This window comes from Callospermophilus lateralis, chromosome 1, assembly GCF_048772815.1.
Source record: "Callospermophilus lateralis isolate mCalLat2 chromosome 1, mCalLat2.hap1, whole genome shotgun sequence".
In the NCBI taxonomy this organism is placed as follows: Eukaryota; Metazoa; Chordata; class Mammalia; order Rodentia; family Sciuridae; genus Callospermophilus; species Callospermophilus lateralis.
In genome coordinates this window covers 35022765-35036181 of record NC_135305.1, presented here as the reverse complement: position 1 = coordinate 35036181, position 13417 = coordinate 35022765, and the positions used below count along the sequence as shown (strand labels likewise).

Genomic DNA, 13417 nt, shown 5'->3' with positions numbered 1-13417 from the left:
CTACATTTTGGGAGCAAATTACTACATGCATGTCAGATAGAGCACTAATATCTAGGATATAGAAAGAACTCAAAAATCTTAACACCAAAAAACAAATAATTCAATCAATAAATGGGCTAAGGAACTGAACAGACCCTTCTCAGAAGGTGACATACAATCAATCAACAAATATATTTTAAAAAAAAAGTTCAACATCTCTAGCCATTAGAAAAATGCAAAATTTTCATCTCACCCAGTCAGAATGGCAGCTATTAAGAAAACCTTAGAAGATGGAACGATCTACCTTGTTCTTGGATAGGCAGAATTAATATTGTCAAAACGACCATACTACCAAAAGCACTATACAGATTTAATGCAATTCCAATCAAAATCCCAATGACATTCCTCATAGACATAGAAAAAGCAGCCTTGAAATTAATCTGGAAAAATAAGAGACAACAATAAGTTATTGGCAAGGATATGGGGGAAAAGGTACACTCATACATTGCTGGTGGGACTGCAAAATGGTGCAGCCAATATGCAAAGCAGTATGGCAATTCCTTGGAAAACTGGGAATGGAACCACCATTTGATCCAGCTATCCCACTCATTGGTCAAAGGACTTAAAAACAGAATACTACAGGGACACAGCCACATCAGTGTTTACAGCAACACAATTCACAATAGCTAAACTTTGGAATCAACCTAGATGCCCTTCAGTAGATGAATGGATAAAGAAAATGTGATACACACACACACACACACACACACACACACAATGGAATATTATTCAACATTGAAAGAGAATAAAATCATGGCATTTGCAGGTAAATGGATGGAATTGGAGAATATAATGCTAAGTAAGCCAATCCCCCCAAAAAAACCCAAATGCCGAATGTTTTTTCTGATATAAGAGGCTGATTCACAATTGGGGAGGCAGGGAGCATGGGAGGAATAGACAAACTCTAGGTAGGGGAAAGGGGAGGGAGAGGAAGGGAGGGGTCATGGATGTAGGAAAGATGGTGGGATGAGATGGACATCATTACATGTATGAAGACAAGAATGGTGTGACTCTACCTTGTGTACAACCAGATATGAAAAACTGTGCTGTATATGTGTAATATGAATTGTAATGCATTCTGTCATATATAACAAATTTTTTAAAAATATTTTTAAAATGTCAATAATAGAATTAAATAGCAGAGGTAAAAGAATGAAATCTATCTACATTCATCACCATAGTTTACTCTTAAAAACAAGCCAAAGAAACAAATCAGAAGAGATGGATAATTCCATTTATATAAAAGTCTAATTGACAAAATAAAACAGTATGCCTTTTATGTGACATGACTATAAAGAAATCTTAGGAAGTTTAAAACAGACTGCAAGAGAGTATTGTTCAAGATTGGCTGGAAGGGAGAACTTGACAGCAGAGTTCAAACAAATAAGTAGTAAATTTCCATTTCTTCAGCTGAATTAGAGGCTCCAAACTATCCATATCAGCTATATGTACTCTTCTGTGGCATTATCTGTTTCATAATAAATTTGAAATGACTCCAAAAAATCCAAAGTGCTGTTTTAAATTACCGTTTTGTTCATCTCACTTAAAAAAAAAAAAAATGTCTTTGCTTAAAAGTGGTCCTTTAACTGTTATAAATATATTGTTTGTTTTCTGGTATTTTAAAGACTTCTCATTAAAAAATACTAGGAAACATATTCATGGGTACTCTGTATTGCACACTAAATTCCTTTGCAAAGAAATTCTAAAATGCAAAAGACCTTAAGGCTTTATGCAGAAATATAGACTTCAATGAGTTACACTCATACAATCACTAACTAAAATGCACCCCACGTTTGTCTAATGAAATCCTTTGAACTTTTTAGTGACTATTAAGACAAACACAGTAAGTGGTATAAATGAACCCAGAGGAAAGCTATCATCTAAACAAGGTATATCAGATTTTAATCATAGATTGTCACATGAAGTCTCAAAACAGATCTCCTTTGCATAACGCAATTGTGGGACTAAATTGAAGACCCCAGCTAGGTATCTAAAGTTGAATGACAATTTTGTGGCTTTGGGAGAATTCATACTCAGTTTCCACAAAATTATAATACCCAATTAAGATTTTTTTCCCCAATTTCTGCAGCACCATTTGATGGTATTTTTTGAGCACTCATTCTAAAATCTCTGGAGCAAGGCAGATACCAACTCCACCAGATGAAATCCTTAAAATCAATATTCACCGTTTTCAAACCACATTATTAACCAGCAACAGATTCGAGAAACCCCCAAATATTTTTGGAACAGATTATCTTCCAGATCTCCCTTTCAGAGGGCTACCGAGAAAGAGCAATGGTGGAAAGATTGCAGAGGCGCTAGGAGAGTCCGTTAATCATATGGTCAAAAGTTAGTCAGGTAGGACCTTGCAAATCAATCAAACCCCCTCGTTTTGCGGATGGAGAATGTAACTCACGAAGAGGTACACCTGTTTTAGTTTAATCAGCTAGTTAAGCCTGTTTCCTCTGGTCCTGTCCTGCGGCCCTCTCCATGCCCACCCACAGATGCTTCTATTTGCTAATAACTCAGCGGGGCAGGTGAGAGAATTGACAGCTCCGTAATGTCAGGACTAGAAAAGGCCATAGGTAATTTCGTCAACCTTTTTTCTTAGACCTGGGGGAATTGAGCTGTAAAGTGACATAGCTGGAGGTTACCGACCCTCTGCTACCTAGCAGCGAAAGCGAGTCATTAACACTGACGACCCCGCTTTCCAGCTTTAGGTAGGTGGGCATCAAAAAGAAACCCGAAACACAGACTTCATTCAGCAAGCATCTCTCCGCCTCCCACGCAGAACCGCGAAGAGGGGAGGTGGGCTAACTGTCACAGTCAGTGCACAGCCCCGTGAACACTGCGGCGGAGCGGACTCCCAACTCCCTTCTAGCTCTCTGACTCAGTCCGAGGGGAGAAGAAGAAACAGCAAGGCTGCGGTGCCTTCCGCAAGAAGAGGTACCTGAGGCTCGCGCCGCAGTCTGCCGCCACTACAGCACCGGTGCCCGCCACCCCACTTCCGGGGTTGTGTCGCCGCTAGAAAGCCAGAGCTCCTGGAGAGCAGCCTCGGGCGCCGCCTCTCCAAGTCCCGGCTCCACTGCCCACTCCGCCCGGACCCGGACAACTTCCGGAACGCCGCACGTCACTAAGCAGCTGATTCCCACTTCCGTACGCAGAACCTGCTCACGCCCTTCCCCAGCCTAGTCCGGAACTGCGTGACGACGTTCGCTGCTCCCGCGTATTTGATTGGCGGAGCTGGAGCAACGGCCTTCGCTGATTGGTGCCGGGGAAATCATCCCCACCGACTCCCGCGGGGTGTTCAGTTTCTGTCCGCTCGTTTCCCGCCGGCCGCGAGCGTAATCATGGTTGACTTGATGGAGTTGCCCAAGGCCCGCGTCAACGCCAGCATGCTATCTCAGTTCATCGACAGGCCCGTCTGCTTCGTAGGAAGGCTGGAAAAGGTGCGCAGGCTCGCGGTCTTGGGATTTCCCAGTGGGTAGCCGTGACCTCCTGGATGGTGGACTCAGGGTAACTGAAGGAGAACCAAAAGCCTCAGCCTCTTTCCCCTCCCTTTTGCTTTGTTTCGCACAAGAAAACTTTCCCCACACTTTAGCCATTGCAGCTCTCTTTGGGCGCCACTTGCATGGCGCGGAAACTAAGTGGTTTCGAATGCCCTGGGTTCCAAATTCCAGCGCCCCTCACCCAGTTCTGTATTTATATGAATTATATACTTGACTCCCTGTCTGCCTTCTCAGTTTTGGGTTTAGCCAGATTTGACTGATGCCAACTAAGCTCATCCTCCCGTTTCCTTCTGTAATTGTCTTTGATGAACGTCGTTTTCTGCTTAAATTTGCTTCTCCATAAAACATTTATTTGATTGTCGCTCCCAGATGCCGTAGTAGCCCATTATCTTACCCCAGATTAGGGTGCAGCTCACCCATCCTACAGGCAAGAAACCCAAAGTCTTGGAGTCAGTGACTTCAGAGCCCTAAAGGAAAACCATTTGTAAAGGCTTCTGTAACTCTTTTCATCCTCACATCCACTGAGTGAAATCAGTTATTCTTATATGACAGGGGCAGGTGCCACTCAGGAGTAGAATCCAGATTTTCTAGCAATCAGTTCTTTTACTCCATGCTTAGTTTTTAGTACATATTCTTCATGGAATATGTACTGTCTAAATCATGACTGCCAGAAGATTCCACTTTTACCTCCTTTTATTTGATTTTAGCATAGGATTACCAGATTTTCTAAATGAAAATAGGAGCCTTTAATGAATAAATAAGTTCATTGTTTACCTGAAATTCAAAATTAATTAGGCATCCCATGACCAGATCTAATAACACTTGATTGTAATTTGAACCAAATAATTAAGTAAGGGTCAGTCTGTTCATCTTTGGTAAAATTATGTAGTTTTAGTGACATATTTAAAAGTTTTGTTTATGTGGAAATTTTAAAATTGTATATTTATTTTTTTTAGATTCATCCCACTGGAAAGATGTTTATTCTTTCAGATGGAGAAGGAAAAAATGGAACCATTGAATTGATGGAGCCTGTATGTTTAAGTATTAACTTCTATATTATGTGTAATTCTTTATCTTGGATTGATTTGTTGGTGTCTCTAATTGTTTGGAGTGAGTATAAGAAGGAGCTTATAAAACTTCCCTAGCTGACCCACCATGCCCACCTGTAATCCCAGTGCTTCGGAGGCTGAGCCAGGAGGATCAGGAGTTCAAAGCCAGTCTCAGCAAAAGCAAGGCACTAAGCAACTCAATGAGACCCTGTCTCTAAATAAAATACAAAATAGGGCTGGGAATGTGGCTCAGTGGTCAAGTGCCCCTGAATTCAATCTCTGGTACCCGCCCCCCCACACACACACACCAAAAAAAAAACCTTCCCTAGCTGTAAAATTAAATTCCTGTTCTCTTGTTGTATTTTCCTTTACATTTTCAACTTATGATTCTTTGGGCTTATGATTTTTTTAATATATCCTTTAAGTGTTGGTTGGGTAACAGTTCTCATTCCTTATGAAAGACTATAAAGTCACATAATAAAATTTTTCTCTTTACTTCTTCCTTCCTCAAGAATTTGAGTTTCTGTCTTTCTCTTTTAATCTTTTTTCTTTCTCTCCCACCCCTCACACCCCTTCCTTCTCTGAGTCAGGGTCTTGCTATGTGCCCAAGATGATCTCCAACTGCTGGAGATCCAAGCAATACTCCTGCCTCAACCTCCTGAGTAGCTGAAACTATCGGCAGATGCCACCAAACCTGACTTTTATTTTTATTTTTGTTTTACATATTTTTGGTTGTCATTTATGCATTTAATGTTTAATGTGTTTAAAAACACTTGCTTGTCTTTTATGAAGATAAATCTATTATGCTGTTTGGTCAGTGTGTACATTTCACTCTTTTTGAAATACAAATTATATGAAGTTCCTCTCAGTTGTTCTTTTTAAAACAAATTACTGTTTGTAGAAATTCTGGACATTTTCAATAACCTACAACTAAAAGGTAACAGGATTTGTAACATACTGACAGTTAACTACTTAACATTTTTTAAAAAGCTACACTTCAGTTTTAACATTGGCAAATTTTAAAGTTACTTTGTTACAATGAAAGATTAATAAACTGTATAATTTGAAAGATAAGTAAACTATATAACAGTTTTCCAAATTAATTATCAACTGAAAATAAGATAACACCAAATTAACATTCAATGTTTTAGCTTGATGAAGAAATTTCTGGAATCCTGGAAGTAGTTGGCAGAGTAACAGCAAAAGCAACCATCATGTGTGCATCTTATGTCCAGTTTAAAGAAGATAACAATCCTTTTGGTAAATAAAGCATTCTAGTATTTAGTGGTTTTATGTAAGTAGGAGGAAAACAATTCTCTTCTTATTATGTGTTGGTATTGAATCACAGACCTGCCATATTTTCAATTTCTATAGTTTTCCAATCCCATAGAAAAATGGGAGGACATTTTTGCCTGCTTCTTAGTTTTTGCTTGTATACAAAGAAAACTCAGCAAAGTCTAATGTTTATAGAAGAGAAATTTTTTAATATGATAAAAATAATATTTATTTTAATATATGAATTGAAGGCATGGAACAATGCAGTAACACCTAAAATGGACCAGGCAAAAACTGCCTATATAATGGACAACAAAGTGGATTGTCTCCTGTTTTCCATGTCTCTTCTATTTTTGAACTACAAAAAATATGATATATTTCTGAATCTTAGAAATTGGGTTGTGAAAATAAGTTGACCTCTAAAAGGGAGAGAAAAGAGAAATAGAAATCGTTTAGATAATGATTGATGTTACAGCTTTTCATGGTGAATTTAATGTTTGCTTACATGTTTCTTTCAGATCTTGGACTTTATAATGAAGCTGTGAAAATTACCCATGAGTTCCCTCAGTTTTTTCCCTTAGGGGTTACACAACGTGATTGATCTGACTGAATTTTTTTGTGATTGCAAGTGGCTATGATGAAGATAATTAAAGGAGGTCCCACTTGTTTGAGGGAGAGACTCCTATGATTTCTAATATTTAATTTGCTCCATTTAAATTTTCATTTACTGAACTTTAGACATCCTAATCTGCATTTTTGTTGAAACTGATATATTGACTGTTCTCACCCAAGTCCTTTTATACACTATTGCCACTCCATTATGTGGTCAGATAAGATATAAGATCAAAGCAGTTGTCAAGAATCTAAGTTTCTATTTTATTAATAAAAAATTAAAATAATGCATACTAGTAGTCATTTCATTTTTATTTAGTCCTGAATTCAAACACAAGCTTGGAATTTCATAACTGTAGATCAGGTCTTAGAACTACTAAATGAAACCTTGGGCCAACTGTGAAAGATATGCTCACCATCTCATAAATTCTGCCATATTAGTTAGTTGATACTCTAGTTAAAGTAATTTTTATGAAAAGGAACAAGCAGAAATCTACATTTTCTGTAATTTGTGAAGTATCTTTCTTTCTGAGTTTAAAAACTGAACATATACTAATGCCAAACAAAGGGTACATGATCATCAAAAGAGTTAGTGGAATCACTTGTTTTTATTTTTTTGTCGTGCCCCCCCACACACTTTCAATTGCAATTACCCTTAGTATGGAATTCCTGTCTACACCAGGTAATATTAGGAGTGAGCAAGGAGAGATACGGCAGATATAAGGTAAGATTCCCAGAATAACTATGATGGCCTATGTAGCCAGTTAGGTTGTATGGCTTAACCAGTTCTCTTCAGTGAGGAAGTAAAATAATTCCAGGCTCACATACTTTGTAAGCTGTACAAAAATGTTTTATTTTAAATTAATATAATCTTAAATTTTAACTTATTATCCCCAAATATTCTCCAGATTACTTAAAAGACATAGCCAAAGCTAAAACATTTTATTATAAAACAAAGACAATTGGTTGAAAATTGGTTATGATGAATAATGCTATTATGAACAGCCAGTCTCAGTGTTGTCTTGCATGCCAAGACTAGGGTCAAGCCCTTAATTCTGTGTTAACCCCTAAAAGTCGGTGCTCTTAAATGTTGAGAGTGCCCTTAAACCTTCTCTTAAGTTACTATATTTAGTAAGTTGGGCTACATGAATTTAGGATCTGTCAAATCTTCTTTGTTAATGTTTATGATTCCATATGTCTAACCCCAATGTTGTTTCTAGGCTGCTCAACATCTATACCTATTATGTCCCACCAGCACTGCATTTTGATTGACTATAATTTGAACAAGTATAGCTCCCCTACCACATGTTCCAGTTTTTTCTTATAATAATTTCATTGAAATAAGTCATATGCTTTTTTTGTTTTAGATTGTACAACCCTCATCATAATAAATTGTAGAACATTTTTGTCACACTCAAAGTAAATTCTGTACCATTTATCTACAATAGCCTAATCCTGTCATGATCACCTACTGCCCTAACCCTAAGCAATCACTGATTTGCAGTTGCCCCCTTATCCCTAGTTTTGTTTCCCTTGGTTGCTTTCCTGTAGACAACTTCTGTCTGAAAATATTAAATGGAATATTATAGAAATAAACAGTTAATAAGTTTGAATTATTCCCTGTCCTAAGTAATATGATAAACTCCTACACCATCTCCTTACATCCTGCCCAGGACACAAATCATCCATTTGTTCACTGTAGATTGCTACCCGTAACCAACTTACCTTAATAGCTGTTTCAGTTATCAGATTCATTGTTGCAGAATCACAACACATTAATTCATACTTTCAGGCATCTATGGGGGTATCTTGGAATAAGATAACACATCACTCCTTGAATAAGAAGGGACTATTTGACTTTCTTGTCTCTAGCTTATCTCCCTTCTAAACATTTCAGATAATAGAATCGTGGTCTTTTGTGACTAGCTTCTTTCACTTAGCCTAATGTTTGAAACTTCCTGTATGTTGTAACATGTATCAGCATTTTATCCCTTTGTTACTGAATAATATTCCATTGTACACATACAGCACATTTTGTTTATCCAGTTCATTGATTGGTGAACACTTGGGTGGTTGATGCCACTTGGTTATAATGAATAATGCTATCATTGAATATTTGTGTATCTATATTTTTGTGTGTGCATATGTTTTCATTTCTGTTGGGTGTATACCCAGAAGTGGAATTTTTGCATCAAATGGTAAATACGTTGAATTTTTTTGAGGAACTGGCAGACTGTTTTCCAAAGTGACTGTACCATTTTACATTCCCACCAGCAGTGTATATAGACTCTTAATGTCTCCACATCTTCACCAACACTTGTTATTGGAATTTTTTTTGTGTGTGTGATGTAGTATGTCATTGTGGTTTTGATTTTCTGTTTCTCTTTTTTTTTTTAACTTTTGTGATGGACCTTTATTTTATTTATTTATTTATTTATTCATTTATTTATTTATTGTGGTGCTGAGAAGTGAACCCAGTGCCTCACACATGCTAGGCAATGCTGAGAGCCGAGTCTGTATGGCCCCTGGCATTTTGCCAACAGTATTGGTTGATAGGCGAGGCATTACTATCCGCCTCAGCTGCTACTTTGGAGTTCTCATGGGGATTCCCGGGGATTCCCTGAGAGTTCCCATTGGTTGGGGAAGTGCAGGAAGAGGGATTTCCGGGAGAGATATTTCCGGCTGTGGGTTCCTGGACAAGCCACGTGACATTCGGGAGAATTCCCCGGGAGCATGTGTGAAGTGTTTTCTTGCAGTTCAAAAATAAAGTTTGTTCCTGCTTCAGTGGCTCGTGATTTGTGCCCAGCCAGACTGCGGCAAGGCAATGCTCTACCACTGAGCCACAACCCCAGCCCAGATTTTCTGTTTCTTTTAAAGCCTATCATAAGCTACCTATTGCCCAGAAACACTCAATCATTTACCTTCAATCATTTACCTGCCATTGCCACTGAGCATTCTGTTGATTGTCATCTTTCACTTGAATTATTGTAACAACCAAAGCTAACATGCTGGCCCTCCTGTTTCTATGCTCCTCCCATCACTTAACTAAGAAGATTATATTAAATATCAATTCAAATCTCACTCTATAAAATTTAAAAGCCTGGAGAGAATGAAAAAAAGGAATACTCTTGAAAAACTTACAATGGAGAAATCTAGCAAATACCTTAATGAAGTGATCAAGTTTGACATCAACTGTGATGTCATGTGGATATTATGTGCACTCTAATATAATGTGATAAGAAGGGCCCTTAGCCTCTGTGATACTATTTTCAAAACCTTCAGTCTAATCATGGGATAAGACAAAACAAAACCAAATTGAGGGGTACTCTATAAACTTGCTGATCAGCACCCCTCAGAACTGTAAAGGTTCAATAAAAAAAAAGGAGAGACAAGAATTCATAGAGCTTCAAAGGAGACTAAAGAGACCGACAACTAAATGTACGATCCCAAATTGGCTCCTGGAATAGAAAAGGGACATTAATGGGAAAACATGCAATCTGAAGAAAGATTCAGTTCAGTTGATAGTTATTTATCAGTTGGTTTCTTATGGTTTTGACAAAGATACCATAGTAATGTAAGATAATGTGAAGGAAGACAGACTGTGTGAAGTGTTATAGGAGAACGCATGTTAACAGTCTAGTTTGAGAAGCCACAAAACCAGGAGAAACGTAATGAAGGCCTGAGTCATAACAGATGCTGTGACAAGGATGGGAGGCAAGTTCAGGATAATTATAATGGATTCCATAAAACTTAGTGATGATGTTAAAGCTAAACAGAATAAGAACCAAGAAAGAGTTCAGTGGGTTAAATAAATTTGCTTCAATACAAATTGGGATATTAAAAATTAGTGAGGACAGATCCTTTACAGAAGCTATTAAAAACAGGACAAGGGCTAAGAGTATATAGTTCATTGGCAGAGTGGCTACCTAGCATTCATGAGGCCTTGATTTCATTCCCCAGCACCATATAATGTAGGGCCAGACAGATTTGAGAGCCAGTAGACCTAAAGTATTTACACTAGAGTTTAAGAACTCTGCGTTGAAGTTGTAGCTCAGTCATAGAGTGCTTGCCTAGCACATGTGAGATACTAGATTCTGCCCTCAGCCCCACACAAAAACAAGTTAATAAAATAAAGGTATTGTGTCCTTCTACAACTAAAAATAATAATAAAAAAAAGAGTTCTACCATCCCTTATCTATCTGCAATTTTGAGATCTGCAGTGGTTTGAAAACCAAAAGCTTTTTATTAAACTTAGGGCAAAACTCCTTTGCCAACGAAACATGATAAGCATTGTAGTGAAGTTATTTATGGTCTTTATCTCATGTCATGGAAATACTCATATTTTACTGCAGAAATATTAATATACTTAATTATAGGGTACTGCCCCCTCCCTGTGGAGGTTGTTAAATAACACATGGTAAGTATATAGTATGGCTTTTCTAAACTCCAAAAATTCTGATTTCTAAAATATATCTGATTCTGAGAGTTTCAACTAAGAAATTTTGTCCCTAAAGCCAGGTGCAGATTACAGTGAGAAAATCATAAAACCAATGACAGAACCATACTGGGCCTATGCCACCACAGAGCAGAAGTCGGAAGAGCAAATGGGATGAGGGAGAGTAATCAGTCAGTCAACAGAATAATCACAACAGTGCCAGACACCTAGTAAGCATTTAATAAGTATTTGCTGACAGAATATCATGAAAGACAAAGAGCGTTTCATGGACTATGAACAATACTTTTTGAAATGTCAAAGAAGAACTGGAAATAAAAATGAAGGGTAGATAAAACAGAGACATACTTTTTCTAAAAAAAAAAGGATTGTGCTACAAAAATAAAATGAAAAACATGGAAAAAAGATAATTACAAATCTCCCAACCTAAAATGCAAAATATAATTGGGCATTAAATTTATCTTCATGTCCTGCTGGGCATATAGAGGAAGGAAGGAATTTTAATAGGCTAGAGAATTTTTAATAGGCTTCAATTCAGTAGGACAAACTTTCCCTAATATTAAATTGTAGAAGGAATACCACACAATCTAATGTAGGGGATGATAAGCAACAAAATAGTTGTCTTCCATAGCAGTTTTACAGAGATCTTTGCTTTTATTTTCATCTGAAAAACCACAAAATTATACACAGCTCTCAAGGTATCTCTCTTCATAAGGTGAGTTAAATGCTCTGATACACTAGTATTACCTCTAAATTTACTCAATTTTGAGGTTGTCTTTTTAACGTATTAATTTGATATGCACTGTCATTCAACAAATATTTTGTATTAAGTTCTAGGCTTATTACTGGAAATACATACAAAGTCTGAAATCTTCCCTCTGGAATCTCAGTCAATAATAAAGAATAATAATTTCTAAAGATATCTCAAATAATTTTTGGTAGTGCTAGGGATTAAAACCACTGAACTATATCCCCAGCCCAAAGTTACTCAATCTCAGCTATTTAATATCTCCTGATCTAAGGTTTTGAAGAGATCCATCATGATTAATAATGATCAAATTCTGTAGGACGTAGTGCACACACCTGTAATCCCAGCATCTTGGGAAGCTGAGGCAGAAGGATTGCAAGTTCAAAGCCAGCCTCAGCAATTTAGTGAGGCCCTAAACAACTTAGCAAGATTCTATCTCAAAATTAAAAATAAAAAGGCTGGGGATGTGAGTTAGCATTTAAGTGCTTCCAGGTTCAATCCTTAGTATTAAAAAAAAAAAAAGAAAGAAAAAAGAATGACCAAATTTTGTAGGTTCTATTTTGTGAAACTCCAATTTTGTTTCTTCCCTTATTTAATACACATGGAATTTGATTCTGATCTGTTGCAAAAAGAAAATTAATAATTCTGGAACCATAGGTTATCTTTCCTATGAAGATGATACTAAATCTACTAATAAAGCATGTGTTTCAAGTTACTTTGTTATAATGATGTCAATTTGAGGTAAGTCATTTATATTGTTTATAACCCCATTTGACCTACAGCATGAGGTTATGAAATGGCTAATTAAATCCAGAGTTGTAGGCTATGAACAATTTATAATGTAGTACATTCATCTGGATTGTAAGATTAAAATTGTAGTTAGCATGGTATTGTTTCTTCTTTACATGTCACAATGTCAGCAGCAGGGCACCATATTCTGTAGTTATTTCATCATTTTTAAAGATTTAGACAAAAAAATGGTGCTTTTTGCATATAAAAAATGTTTGTTTCAGTGTTTCTTCTACTGAAAGATAAAGAACAGAAACTTGAAAGCAGTTACCAAAAGAAAAGTGAGTGCTATAAGTTGGAAGAAAGGAAAGTATATGAGCAGAGTAGTATTTGGGCAATCCCACCGACGACACTGACTTCAATCGTCCCCTTTTCCAAAAACTATTCATTTTTTCACAGAAGTCTGAAATACTACTCAGGAAAATAAGACATTTTCTAAGGCTCTGAAAATCTTACACCATAAAATGTTAAAGAGGTGAAGTTCACTTAATGATAGTTTTAAATGAATGGTTTCAATGAAAGATCATGGTATCTTGTAATCTAAATCTTGGAAGATAAATTAGCAGGGGAAAATTCTGATGAATAATTACTAATTAAAAATTATTAAATTATTTTTACCTTAGATATTCATTTAGGAAATATTATTTATATTCTAATATTTATTTTCATTAATTCAACTCCAATTAACACATTATGATAATTTAATGACAAATGTGTCCTGTAAATTTAGCACAGCCCTGTAGAAAATGAGAAACAGTACCACATTTTATTGAAGTATTTTAATATTTTTCTTTAGCTTTGTGGAAGCTTTTGTTTTTATGAAAATGTGGGACATAGAGAAAGAGTACACTTTTCTTTTTAAGAGATGCATTATCCTTTAAAGTGATTAGAGTCCCTTTTAGTCAATTATTTCTTCCATATGTCTTCAGAAACACTGTGCCCT

General features: G+C 36.6%; 2 protein-coding genes across 2 annotated transcripts in view; one reads left to right on the top strand and one right to left on the bottom strand.

The window, feature by feature from the left end:
* The window catches only part of Umad1 (UBAP1-MVB12-associated (UMA) domain containing 1), a 236490-nt gene extending 233357 nt beyond the window's left edge, over positions 1-3133 (bottom strand). The window contains exon 1 of the mRNA XM_076861541.1: positions 2990-3133. The gene's annotated coding sequence lies outside the window, so the exon portion shown is untranslated. The remainder of the gene's footprint in view (positions 1-2989) is intronic.
* A 201-nt stretch (positions 3134-3334) lies between these two features.
* On the top strand, positions 3335-6757 carry Rpa3 (replication protein A3). The gene is made up of 4 exons (XM_076861525.1): positions 3335-3488; positions 4505-4579; positions 5749-5857; positions 6391-6757. Exons 1-4 carry the CDS (start codon positions 3390-3392, stop codon positions 6471-6473), a joined length of 366 nt encoding a protein of 121 aa, XP_076717640.1. The 5' UTR covers positions 3335-3389; the 3' UTR covers positions 6474-6757.
* The last annotated feature ends 6660 nt before the right edge of the window (positions 6758-13417 follow it).

Bases quoted from the DNA above. Each gene is read 5' to 3' on its own strand.
- Rpa3 (XM_076861525.1), top strand. From the start codon at position 3,390: ATGGTTGACTTGATGGAGTTGCCCAAGGCCCGCGTCAACGCCAGCATG. The intron at 3,489-4,504 runs GTGCGCAGGCTC...TATTTTTTTTAG, and splicing joins TCGTAGGAAGGCTGGAAAAG to ATTCATCCCACTGGAAAGAT. The intron at 4,580-5,748 runs GTATGTTTAAGT...TCAATGTTTTAG, and splicing joins CCATTGAATTGATGGAGCCT to CTTGATGAAGAAATTTCTGG.